The 12825-nt window shown below is 38.1% G+C and overlaps 1 protein-coding gene across 1 annotated transcript; it reads left to right on the top strand.

The window, feature by feature from the left end:
* The first annotated feature begins 567 nt into the window (after positions 1-567).
* On the top strand, positions 568-2192 carry LOC130950617 (UDP-glucose flavonoid 3-O-glucosyltransferase 7-like). Its single transcript, XM_057879170.1, has one exon. The coding sequence runs from the start codon at positions 635-637 to the stop codon at positions 2093-2095; it is 1461 nt and encodes a 486-aa protein (XP_057735153.1). The 5' UTR covers positions 568-634; the 3' UTR covers positions 2096-2192.
* The last annotated feature ends 10633 nt before the right edge of the window (positions 2193-12825 follow it).

Below are 12825 nucleotides of genomic sequence, written 5' to 3'. Positions count from 1 at the left end.
TGGGGCTAGGGGTTTTTTGGGGTTAGATTGAGAAATTGGTGAGCCATTGAGATTGGATTTGTCTTGGCTTGGGCTTAGGCTACCAAGAGTTAGGGTTTTTTTTTAAGGATTTAATTGTATTACCAAAAAAAGGACTTAATTGTAATTTTATATTTTTATAGATTTAAATGTCTGCAAAATAAAAGTTAAGGATATATTTGTCATTTTAATGAAAAATTTAAATATGATTTGATTCAAATTATGTAAACCAATCGGATCAAATCGGATCTAATAATTATAATCAACCGATTTTATTTTAGTTTAATCAAAATATTTTATTGACCGGTTTAATATTTTGTCCATTAACAATGTGACACGTATACCATCTTTAAAAAAAAAAAGACGTTTTTAATGTGTTTATCAGAGTGAACACCTTAATAAAAAGTATTAAACCTAACACTTGTCATACCTCTTTTAAAATTTAATCCCCTCGCGAGAAGCGTGAAGCCACTTTTAAATGATTTTAGTCTGACTCCCAAGTAAATAATGCCACTTTTAAATGATTTTAGTCCGACTCCCAAGTAAATAATACTGCTAATATAAGTTGAGATTTGAGAGATTAACACAGGAACAGTTTTCTTCGAGTGCAACAAAAATGACAAAGTCGACGTCGCGGCCATTGAAGATACACTTGCTGCCATACTACGCGCGGGGTCACCAAATCCCCGTCGTCCACCTAGCACGCTTCCTGGCCTCACGTGGACAGCACGTGACCATCATCACCACCCCTTCCAACGCCCGTCTAATTGACAAGGCCATCATCGGAGGCGGCGGCGATCATGACAACGCCTCCGACCGCATCTGCATCCACACCATCAACTTCCCCGCCGAACAAGTCGGTCTTCCCCCCGGCGTCGAGAACTTCTCCGACGTCGTCGACAATTCCGCCGCCGGGAAGCTCTGCATTGCATCGCACCTCATCCAGTTGCAAGTGGAGTCCTTCATTGAGGAGTCCCTCCCGGACGCTCTCATCGCCGACATCATGTTCACGTGGAGCCAAGCCACCGCGAGACGCTTCAAGATCCCGAGGCTCACCTTCAACCCTCTGTTGATCTTTGACATGTGCGTGGTAGAAGCCATTAGAGCTCATCCCGAGATCTTGAAATCCAACACGGGCCCGTACACTATCCCGGGCCTACCTCACAAGATCACCTTCCCCGTGAAGCCCATGGCGACTTTCAACAAAGTCATGGAGCCCACCATTGACGCAGAGAAGGAGAGCCTCGGAGTCATCGTGAACAGCTTCAAGGAGCTTGACGCAGAGTACGCCGAGCACTACGAGAAGATCACCGGTCGGAGAGTATGGCATATCGGTCCCACGGATCTCATGGTGCATAAAACCGTTCCAAGAGCCGTTGATAGCGAACACGAGTGCCTGAAATGGCTTTCAACCAAGAAAAACAGTTCCGTGGTTTACGTTGCTTTTGGCTCATTGGCCCGTTTAACTGATAAGCAGCTTTACGAGCTAGCGTTGGGCCTGGAGCGCTCAGGGCACCCATTTATTTGGGTGGTTTCGCGGAACAAGAACAACAGAGTTGAAGAAACAGAAGGGAAATGGTTGCCGGAAGGGTTTGAAGAGACGATGAAGAAGGAGGGGAGAGGGATGGTGATAACAGAGTGGGTGCCGCAGCCGTTGATCTTGAATCATGCGGCTATTGGAGCGTTCTTGACTCACTGTGGAACCAACTCTGTGAATGAATCGGTAGCTGCTGGGGTTCCCATGATAACAATGCCAACGTCTGGGGATCAATACTTCATTGAGAAGGTGATAAGTGAGGTGCACGGCATTGGGGTGGAGGTGGGTGCAGTGGAGTGGATCATATCGCAGTACGACACCCCGAAGGAAGTGGTGAGCGCGGAGATGATAGAGAAGGCGGTGAAGAGGTTGATGGACGGAGGCGATGAAGCGGAGAAGATCAGGAAAAGAGCCAAGGAGTTGCAAGAGAAGGCTTTGAAAGCGGTTGAGGAAGGTGGGTCCTCATACAACACTTTGACGGAACTTATTGATCACCTTCAGAAGCTTGTGGCGCTCAAAGCACCTGCAACTTCTACCTAGCTGGCTAGCTTTCGCTAAGTCTGTTATCCGGTGATGAGCAGCCATTTTTTTACACCGTTGCAATAAAGTCCCTTGTGACCTTTTTTAATCGAAACAATTCCGCTATTTTATCAATAGTATTTATAGTATTTTTACCCATTTCAATTTCTGTCGACTCTTATTTATAACGTGTTTTATGGAAATATTTTTGTGGATATATTTAATAAAAATATTTTTTATGATTGTATCTAATAAAAATATCTTTATAAATATATTTTCTGAATGTATCTTTTTATACATATATTTAAAATATAATAATTTATATTTATTGACAATAAATTAACAAATAATATATTAGTATCCTATATTTTTTTAATTAAAATGGTTTAGACTTTTGAAAAAATTATTCTAATGGACCATTAAAAAAATTTAATTATTAAAAAAAATCTTTAATACTAAAATTATTAAGAAAGATAAATTTTTTTATAATATTTAAAAAAAATTAAATCTTTTTATAAGAAGATAAATATATTTTTAATTATTTTTTTTATTTAATTTAGATAAGTTTAAAACTTTAAGTTAACCTGATTATATAGCTTGGTTTCCTCCTTTTCAAGCATGGATGAAAATCGACGCCAATTGTACGGTCACAGATTCCGCCGTGGCAACGTGTGGTGTATATGTTCATAATCACGGTGGAAATCATTGTTCTATTTGGACTGCAGATATCTCATAGCCTTGACATACCAAGTTCATGGGTGAAGTAGATCACTTGTTCAAGCAATTCAAAGTCTTCGCCAATCCATTGGAGAAGTGCAAAAAACTCATTGGTATAGAGAATCAAACTTCAATCAGATAGTTCAGCGGACTTCATAATAAAAAGGCTATACGTTGATTATAAAAATAAAAATAAATAAATAATTAATAAAAATTACTAAAATTTTAAGAGAAATAAAATTTATCAACTTAAAGATTATAAAAAACTAAATAAAAATAATTAAAAATATATTTGTTTTTTTATAAAAGATTTGGATCGTCTTCTTAAATATTATAAAAAAATTTGGTCATTCTTAGTAATTTTAGTATTAAAAATCTTTTTTAATAATTAAATCTTCCTAACGGTTGTTTTAGAATAATTTTTCCTAGACTTTTTGTTGCTAAGAACTTTTTAAAAGCTTGTTTATTTGGAAACTATTCTAACTTGAGAAAGAAAATTTATTTTTTAAAAATAAAATTTATTGAATTTGATTAGTGTGAGAATTAATTTTAAAATAAGACTTTTATATCTGATTTGTAATTGAAAAAAAATAAAAATTAGAATTCTCAAAAAAATTCAAGACCTCTGAATAAATATAGAAAGATTATATTATTTGAGTTATAGTTCGTTGGCTTTAAGTTGTTCTTTTTTATTTGTTTTAAAATAAAAAAATTATAATTCTTAAAGAATAAAGTATCGATTTTTGTTCCCAATGTTTGGGGTAAATTCTATTTGTGTCCCTAACGTTTAAATCGTCCTATTTGTATCCCTAACGTTTGTAAAAGTAATTCAATGTTATTCTGCCGTCAATTACACATCATGAACACTTTAGTTTGAGTTTTTAAAATCTCTTCTTGAAATTAGAATACAAATGTTTGGAATAGAATTAATGATCCATTCCGAAAAATAGCTCATCAAAAATTGAAACTAATTCCTACAACATTTACATAATTCACTTTTTTAGGGACATAATTGAATCTAAACACAAATAGTGGGTATAATATTAAAATTGAACACATCCAAGTGATATTTAATTGAGAATGAATACATCCAAGTGAGAATAATTGAAAAATATAATCTGATTTGTTAGCATAATTGATAGTAGGATATCATTGAATCACTTTTATAAACGTTAGGGATACAAATAGGACGATTTAAACATTAGGAATACAAATAGGACTTACCCCAAACATTGGGGACAAAAATATTACTTTACTCATTCTTAAATAAATTCTAATTGATAAATTTTCAAACAAACTCTAATTATTTGGTTGTTAATGTTATTGTGGTAACTTTGAAAATATTAAACTTATCTTTTGATATAACATCAAACAAAACAAAAAGGAAGAGGATGAACTTAGCATTCTCCCCAGATCGAAGTCGTATTTTATTTGTAGTTATATTTTTTATTAGGATTATTTTCTGGTGGAATATTTCTATAATTACTGTTGCCTTTTGCCCATTTTAGACCACTCTTTTTGCATTAACAAAATCTTACTATCTGGTGCGCAAATTGTGAATTCGCACGGCTTAATCGACAAGTGCACTGGGTCATCTAAGTAATACTTCAGGTGAGCAAGGATTGATCCCACGAGAATTATCGAACTGAACAAACAGAAAAAGATTGTTGATGGTTGAAAACACAAGAAATAGTAAATAAGAGAGCAAAGAAAGTAACTAAAAGGTTGGTGTAAAAATAGGGAGAGAAAATAATTAAGGTTTTAGAGATGTTTACTTTTTCGGATTAAGTTTTCTTACTAACTATTTTAATCATGCAAGATTCATTCCATGGCAAACTGTAAATGACTAAACCCTAATGTCTTAGTGATTTAGTCTTCTCTAACCTTCATTAACTGCCACCGTTGTTATCACTTAATTCCGATTAGAGGGTTAAGTTCAAAACTAATTTATGGTCACAAAAATCCTAATTACCCAAAGCTAACAGGATTATATGTCATATATCCCAATTAGTTTATGTAATTAGCAACTTAGGAGAAATTTGTTTTCAAGCTGTTGTTCAAACGAGATAGCTTTGTCGAGAATTACAAGAACACATGTAAAATAAGGGTCATACTTTTGTTCCACCCAGATTCATGAGATTAAGAACGAAAATAATCCTTGAAACTGAATTAATACATTAATTAACACGGAAAAATAATAGTTTTAATCCATAGAAATAAGCAGAGCTCCTAACCTTCACCGAAGAGGTTTAGTTGCTCATGATTTACAGAGAAAATAAGGGTTCTGGAAAATGTGCGGAAGAGAGAGCCAAGATGCCCCTCTCAAGAGTGAATCTTTTTCCTTTTATATCTAACCTAATTTGATTTGAAACTAAAATAGAATATTCAATTATAAATCTAAAAGATTTTGTTTGTAAGTAAAAATTATAAAAATTAGATAAAAGATGATAATTAAAAGCTAAATCCCACTAAAGATGTTCTCTTAGGTGAGTTTGACCCGTATTCTGGCGTTTAGCGCCGGCAAGGGGAAGTTCTGGCATTTTTCTGTCTTATTTGGGCACTAAACACCAGGCTCGACGTTTAGCGGCAGATTTGGTAGTGATTCCAGAAGAAAATTATAGACTATTATATATCGTTGGAAAGCTCTAGAAGTTGCCTTTCCAACGCCGTTAAAACTATTGGACCTCTATAGCTCAAGTTATACTCGTTGGAATGTAGGGAGGTCAGGGTTGACAGCATCTATTTTCTTCCTTTGATTTTGCACAAAATTCTGCTAAATTCGCCCGAATTTTACCTGAAATAATAAAAAATATCAAAACAACTCAAAGTAGTATTCAAAGAGAATTTTTGCACTAAAATATAATAAAACTTAATAAATTCTAACTAAAAACAACTAAAAAATGAAGGGAAAAAGGTACAAGATGCTCACGCATCACTATCTTTGAAAAATACAACGGGAGACCAAAATCATAAGGATAATGTTTGAGATGTGAAGCACAGCAAGAGTTCCAGGCCCACTTGAAGATGCTGAAAATGGTTTAGAAAGTGAAGATGTTGGGCCAGAATTAGTGAATGAGGTGAGAGATGGTCCAAAGAGAGTGATGAAAGCTCCAAAATGGATGAAAGACTGTACTAATTAAGGGAGTACACTATACTAATTGATGGAGTACACAGTAGGATATTACACTTGGGAGGTGAGGTGGCTAGTTTGTTAGAATGAGTGGATCTTATGATAAAAAGAAGAAATTACAGATTTGGAGAATAATATAGAAATCATTGTGGAATCTATTAGGAGTTTCTCATTCAACTCAAGGGAGGGGTTTCTTTAGATTCCTTCATTCTTAAATTCACAGTCCATTCATTCATTTCTACCTATTATTTCTTTTATACATTTGAATTCACATACAAATTACTATACAATTCTTCTTCTTCTTCTTCTTTATATAATCAGAACCATCATTTGGTGCTTTCGTTAAGAGATTCTGTCATGGAAGTCTCGGATGAACTCACCCTCTCACAAACGGAGATTGCTGCCTTGCAACAAAGTCACATCGAGTTGAGCAGCAAATTTACGTCCAATGACAAGCAATTGTCTACCATGAAAGAGGCCTTGAAAGAGCTCAATGTTACGTTGAAGGGAACTCTTAAGTTGAAGGAGGTCAAGTGTGACTCACCATGAGAAGGGATCACATCATCCTTGGGATCGCCAATTCGACCTTCGCTGCCGACCTTGAAAAGGATGAAGATTGAGCTACCTTTGTTCGATGGTGATGGAGTCGAAGAGTGGGCATTCAATGTCCGAAAATACTTTGAGTGGTATATGATTCCGGAAGCGAATCTCTTTCCATCTCACTGGACCTGCGTATAATTGGTACATATGGGGAGTCAATAACAATATTCAATAAATTTGGAATTCATTCTTAGATCCGTTAATTACTAGATTTGGCCAAAATATATTTTATGACCCTAAAGCTACTATTAAAGAGTTGAAGCAGGTGAATTCTGTTGCTGAATATTAGAGTCAATTTGAATATTTATCAAATCAAGTGACTGGTTTAAGCGAAAATAGGTTAATTTCTTTGTTTGTGACTGGACTACAAGACGACCTTAAGTGTGATCTACTCTTAGCTAAACCTACCTCCTATGTCACGGTTGTTTCTCTTGCTAAAATTTATGAGCCAAAACACCAAGCAGCCCCAATCATACAATGCCTACTAATAGACCACAACCACCTAAACAACCACTGAACCCTGTTAGATTGACACCCCAATCAGGCCCTATTAGACATTTAGCCCCACATAACCCCCAACCATCAAACTTAAACCAATCTCACCCATTCAAGAAGCTTACCACAGCAGAAATCAAACAAAAACAGGAGAAGAGTTTATGTTATTATTGTGAGGATAAGTGGTCCCCCACTCATCGATGCGAAATTGCTTGCTACTTACTGGTGGGAGAAGAGGAGATGCAGGAAATCCTGCGAGAACCAGAACGACGGTGGTTGCACCAACCGATTCGGAGAAGCCGATCATCATCCATCCAACCCACCAGAGATTAACTTTAATGCTATGGTGGGCCAATACCAGCCCACCACCTTTCGGCTAAAGAGAACATACTTAGGGTAGCCTGTTATGATTCAAATTGACGGCTACAACACCCACAATTTTGTCAAGGTTAGTGTGGCCGATAAACTCAGCTTGCTGGTGCAGTAAGTAACACCACTTCAAGTATTGGTTGGTAATGGAGACGTTATTGGGTGTAAGGCCAGATGTGACAACATTTCTCTAGTGATGCAGGGCTATCAATTTAACCTTGGTGCCTATGTGTTAGACCTACAGTGTGCGGCCTTATGTTAGGGGTACAATGGTTGATGGGCCTGGGGTATATGACAACTCACTATAGACTTCTCACTATGCAATTTATGGTTAATGAAGTTGTTGTGACCTTGCAAGGTGAGCTGATCCTCCAATCAGAGGGGATTAGTAACAGAATGTTGCACAAGACGGTGACAAGCGAGGTCATTGCCGGATTCTGTCACTTGAAAGTGGTGAAAGAGGAAAAAAAAGGAAGTCGAGGTAACCGCACTGGTGGATGAAGTCCAACACATTTCAGAGGAGTTCCATCAGGTGTTTAAGGAACCTGATGCATGAGCATCTTTCTTGTCTTTTCCTAGTGAATTTGCAATCAATTTGTTAAGTTTAATCTAGAATTAATTGTGTTTTAGCCACTCTGGATGCTACTTTGAGTCTTGTGTAATTCTGTTTATTTTAGGTAGCATTCAGCTGGATTTAATGGAGTTTCTGCAGCACAAGAATTGAAGGAGATGACAGTGAGGAGCAACGCGTGCGCGTACCTGACGCGTGCGCATGACTGACGCGTATGCGTGAAAAGCGAAGCTGCACAGCGATGCGTGCGCGTACCTGACGCGTACACGTGACACGCAGAATAGACCATCGACGCGTACGCGTGACTGATGCGTACGTGTGACATGCGCCACGTACAGAAAATGCTGGGGGCGATTTTTGGGCCCCATTTTGGCACTCAAGTAAGGCGCAGCTTTCTGCCAAGTTAGGCACGGATCCAGTGAAGCCAAGTGGTCCCCACGTTACAAGGCATGGATTATTTAATTAATTCTGATTCAAATTTGAATTTGAAAATAAGAAAAGATATTATCTTAATTTTAGATATTAGATTTTAAATTAATTAGGATTATTTATAAAAAGGAAAAATTTTTCTTCTTTAGGGGGATTCCGGGGGATTCCATTAGGGGATTCTATTCCAATTTACATTTCGTACTCTATAATTTTACCAGAATCCTAGTTTTCTTCTCTGAGTCATGAGCAACTAAACCTCCATTGTTAAGGTTAGGAGTTCTGTCTATTTGTATGGATTGATTCTATTGTTTTTGTCTTTTAATTCATGTTTTGATTTATAATTCAAGAATTATTTTCGCTCTTTATTTTATAAATTTGGGTGGAACGAAAGTATGACCATGTTCTAATTATGTTCTTGTATAACTTGGAAAAGCTCTTTACTTGAACAACAGCTTGAAAATAATTTCTCCTAAATTTTAATTATTTGGATTTAACAGGATACGTGACATATAATCCCCTTATTTTTGGGTAATTAGAATTTTTGTGGCATACAAACTAGAATTTGATCATGTAGCTTCTAATTGGAATTAATTGATCAAGGAATTGGCAATTAATGAATTTTAAAGGAGACTAGAAAGGTCTAAGGAATTAGGGTCTAGTCACATATAGTTTTTCATGAATTAAATCTTACATGATTAAAATAAATTAATAAGAAAAATCAAGCCAGAAAATAGATATTTCTGAAACCTTAACTATTTCTCCATATATATTTCACAACTTCTTTACTGCTTGCATTCTAAAATTCTTAATTATTGTTTAATGCTCTTTGAATACCAAAACACTCTTTTCTGCTTGCCTAACTAAGTGGTTTAACCAACCATTGTTGCTTGATCCATCAATCCTCAAGGGATCGACCCTCACTCACCTGAAGTATTACTTGGTACGACCCGGTGCACTTGCCGGTTAGTTTGTGGGTTATAAAATACCGCACTAAAACCCACTAGCTTACCCCCAACTAGATATATTGACCATCAAATCACTTTTGAACCGGGAGCAAAGCCAGTAAATGTATAACCTTACAAATACGCAAATTTTCAGAAAGAAGAAATGGCTAGACTGGTGGCTGAAATGCTAAAATCAGAGGTGATTTGAGAGAGCCAGAGCGCTTTCTCTAGCCCTGTGCTCTTGGTAAAAAAAAAAGGATAGGAGCTGGAGATTTTGTGTGAATTATCGTGCCTTGAATGCAATCACGGTGAAGGATAAATTTCCTATTCCCACCATAAAAGATATATTAGATGAGTTATTCGGTGCGGCTTGTTTTTCTAAGATTGATTTACGGTTTGGGCATCATCAAATTCGCATGAGTGAGGAGGCCATTCCTATAACAGCCTTCTGAACTAATGAGGGACACTATGAGTTTGTTGTGATGCCGTTTAGGCTCACCAATGCTCCCTCTATGTTCCAAGCGACTATGAACCGCATTTTTCAGCCATATATATGCAAATATATTACTGTGTTTTGCAAGGATATTCTCATCTACAGCAAATCATGGGAGGAGCATCTCTCTCACTTAACTACTGCCCTCACAGTCCTTTCCCAACATCAGTTCTTTGCCAAAAAATCTAAATGCCACTTTGGTCAAACTCAGGTCGAGTATTTGGGACATATAATGAGTGCCCAAGGTGTTGGCGTGGATCTCTCTAAGGTTGAGGTTATTTTGTCTTGGTTAAAGCCGAACACCCTGAAGTAATTACGAGGATTTTTGGGGCTGACCAGTTATTATAGAAAATTTGTTTCCAACTATGCTAAGCATGCGGCTCCTATGACTGACTTGTTGAAAAAGAACGGTTTTGAGTGGGGAGAAGCTACTGACAACGCCTTTGAAAGACTGAGGACTGCCATGATGGACACTCCTATATTAGCTCAACCTGATTTTTTGTTACCATTCAGGGTGGAAACGAATGCCTCAAACACAGGGGTGGGGGCGGTTTTGTCCCAACAGGGGCATCCTCTTGCATTTTTCACCAAGAAACTCAAGCAGTGGCGAAGTGGGAACACTACTTGCTCAGGAGACGGTTTTTGATTAAAACTTATCACCAGGGACTTAGGAAACTTATGACGCAGGTTATCTTAACCCTAGAATAGCAGCACTATCTTTCTAAGTTACTAGGCAATGAGTTTGAGATAGAATACCGACCTGGAAAATTAAGTCAAGTAGCCGACGCTTTGTCCAGGCTTCCCAGTGAGGAAGTAAGTGTTGAGCTGAGAGCTCTAACCACAATTTAGCCATCGATTTGGTCGGTACTTCATGACGCAAGAGAACATGATCCATCTACACGGGAATTATTTAATCAGTTTCAACAGGGGAAGTTAAATTCAGATTATGTACTGCGAGATGGAGTTCTATTATTTCAGGGGAAGTTGATCATACCTGACTTTCAGGGGTTGTGGGAATTATTCCTTCAAGAATTTCATTATATTCCTAAAGCTGGCCATGGAGGGGTGTTGAGGACATGCAAGGCTTTGGGGGAGAATTTTTTATGGGCAGGGATATGATCCGATGTGCAGAAATTTGCCGATCAATGTCCTGATTGTCATATGACTAAATATGTACCAGCAAAATCTCAAGGGCTGCTTCAACCGTTACCTATTCCTGTTCGACTGTGAGTAGACATCACCATGGGCTTTATTGTTTAGCTACCTAAATCTGTGAGATTCACAGCTATCCTAGTTGAGGTGGATCATTTTAGTAAGGTTGGACATTTCACATCCTTGAAACCTGGTTTTACAACTAAGGAGGCAGCCAGGGCATTTATTGGCTTAGTGGTGAAATTGCATAGGTTTCAAGCGTCGATAGTGAGTGACTGTGACCCTCTCTTCCTCAGTTGCTTTTGGAAGAACTTGCTGTCATTTAGTGTCACTTGCTTGTTCTATAGCACTACATATTACCACGCCCAATCTGACAGCCAAACAGAGGTGGTAAATCAAACTTTGGAACAGTACCTACGAGTCTTCTGCCATTCTCACCCCAAGTTGTGGCATTCATACCTTTCTTAGACTGAGTTTTGTTACAATGGATCATACCACTCCTCCTTGGGCATTTCCCCCATGAGGCTCTTTATGGTTTTTTCATGGTGGCAATGCCAGAGTATGTTGTAAGTGCTTCTAAAGTGTAGGAAGTCGATGCGTTCTTGCGGACTTCGGAGGTGCTACACCGTGAATTGGGGTACCATTTGAAACAGGCCCAGGGAAAGATGTAAAAGCAAGCGGATCGTCATCGGCGGTCTACGGAATTTTTGCTGGTGGAATGGGTTCTCCTCCGTGTCAAGCCATTCCGACAACAGACGATGACCCTGCAACGTCACACTAAACTCAGCAAACGGTTCTATGTGCCTCCACCCTATTTTCCACATCTCGGTATTGAAGTAATTTAAGGGGGCGCCGCCGCTTGAATTGCTGTCAGCTACCAATCTCCCGGTTTCGCTGTAGCCCCGGCCTAGTGCGATGCTTGCACGACGAACTCGAACATCCTCTGATGGAACACGAGTTAAAATTCTCGTGGATTGGGTGGGAGTGCCAAGAGAGGAAGCGTGTCGGGTCGGGTCGGGTCGGGTTGTCTGACCTTAGGACCCTGTTCACAGATGTGGACCTCGAGGGCAAGGTCCTAGTGGAGGCGGGTATGGTTGATGGTACAACAAAAATTCCAGGCCCACTTGAAGATACTGATAAGGGTTCATAAAGTGGAGAGATTGGGCCAAAAATAGTGAATGAGGTGAGAGATGGCCCAAAGAGAGTGAGAAAAGCTCCAAAATAGATGGAAGACTATACTAATTGAGGGAGTACACTGTACTAATTGATGGAGTACATAGTAGAAGATTACACTTGGGAGGTGAGGTCACTACAAGAATATGGCCGATTAGCTACCACGAAAAGAATCGTAAAATCATCGCTAATCTGACGCAAAATATAATTTGTGACAAATTAGCTACCGCCTAGCAACTAATCCTTTTCTCGCTAATTACAAGTCGCAGATCAGTGAGGCAAAGACAACAGTCGCTATTTCATCGGAAATTTTTTTAGCTACCGAATAGATAGTCGCAAATCCATCACTAAAGTAAAAGCTAATTCCATAGAAGAAATAGACTAAACGGTAGTCGCTAATTAGCGACAAACTCTACTGCAGCAGACTCATCGCTAAACGCAAGCTAAATTCGTAGACAACATAAAAAGCTTAGTTGACGCTAATTAGCGAGGAATTTTTTCGAACCTAACTCGTCGCAAGTTGTCCGCTAATATGATCGCAAATTTGTCGCGTTTTGTAGCAAATCTATAGCTAATCTTTGAAAATCCTTAATTAAATTTGTAGGAATTTTGTCGCTAAACCAAAGCTATTTTAAATGAGAAAGTAGAGTTATGAAGTAGTCGCTAACTTGCTAGGAA

This window comes from Arachis stenosperma, chromosome 9, assembly GCF_014773155.1.
Source record: "Arachis stenosperma cultivar V10309 chromosome 9, arast.V10309.gnm1.PFL2, whole genome shotgun sequence".
NCBI lineage: Eukaryota > Viridiplantae > Streptophyta > Magnoliopsida > Fabales > Fabaceae > Arachis > Arachis stenosperma.
This window is presented reverse-complemented; position numbering and strand designations above follow the sequence as displayed.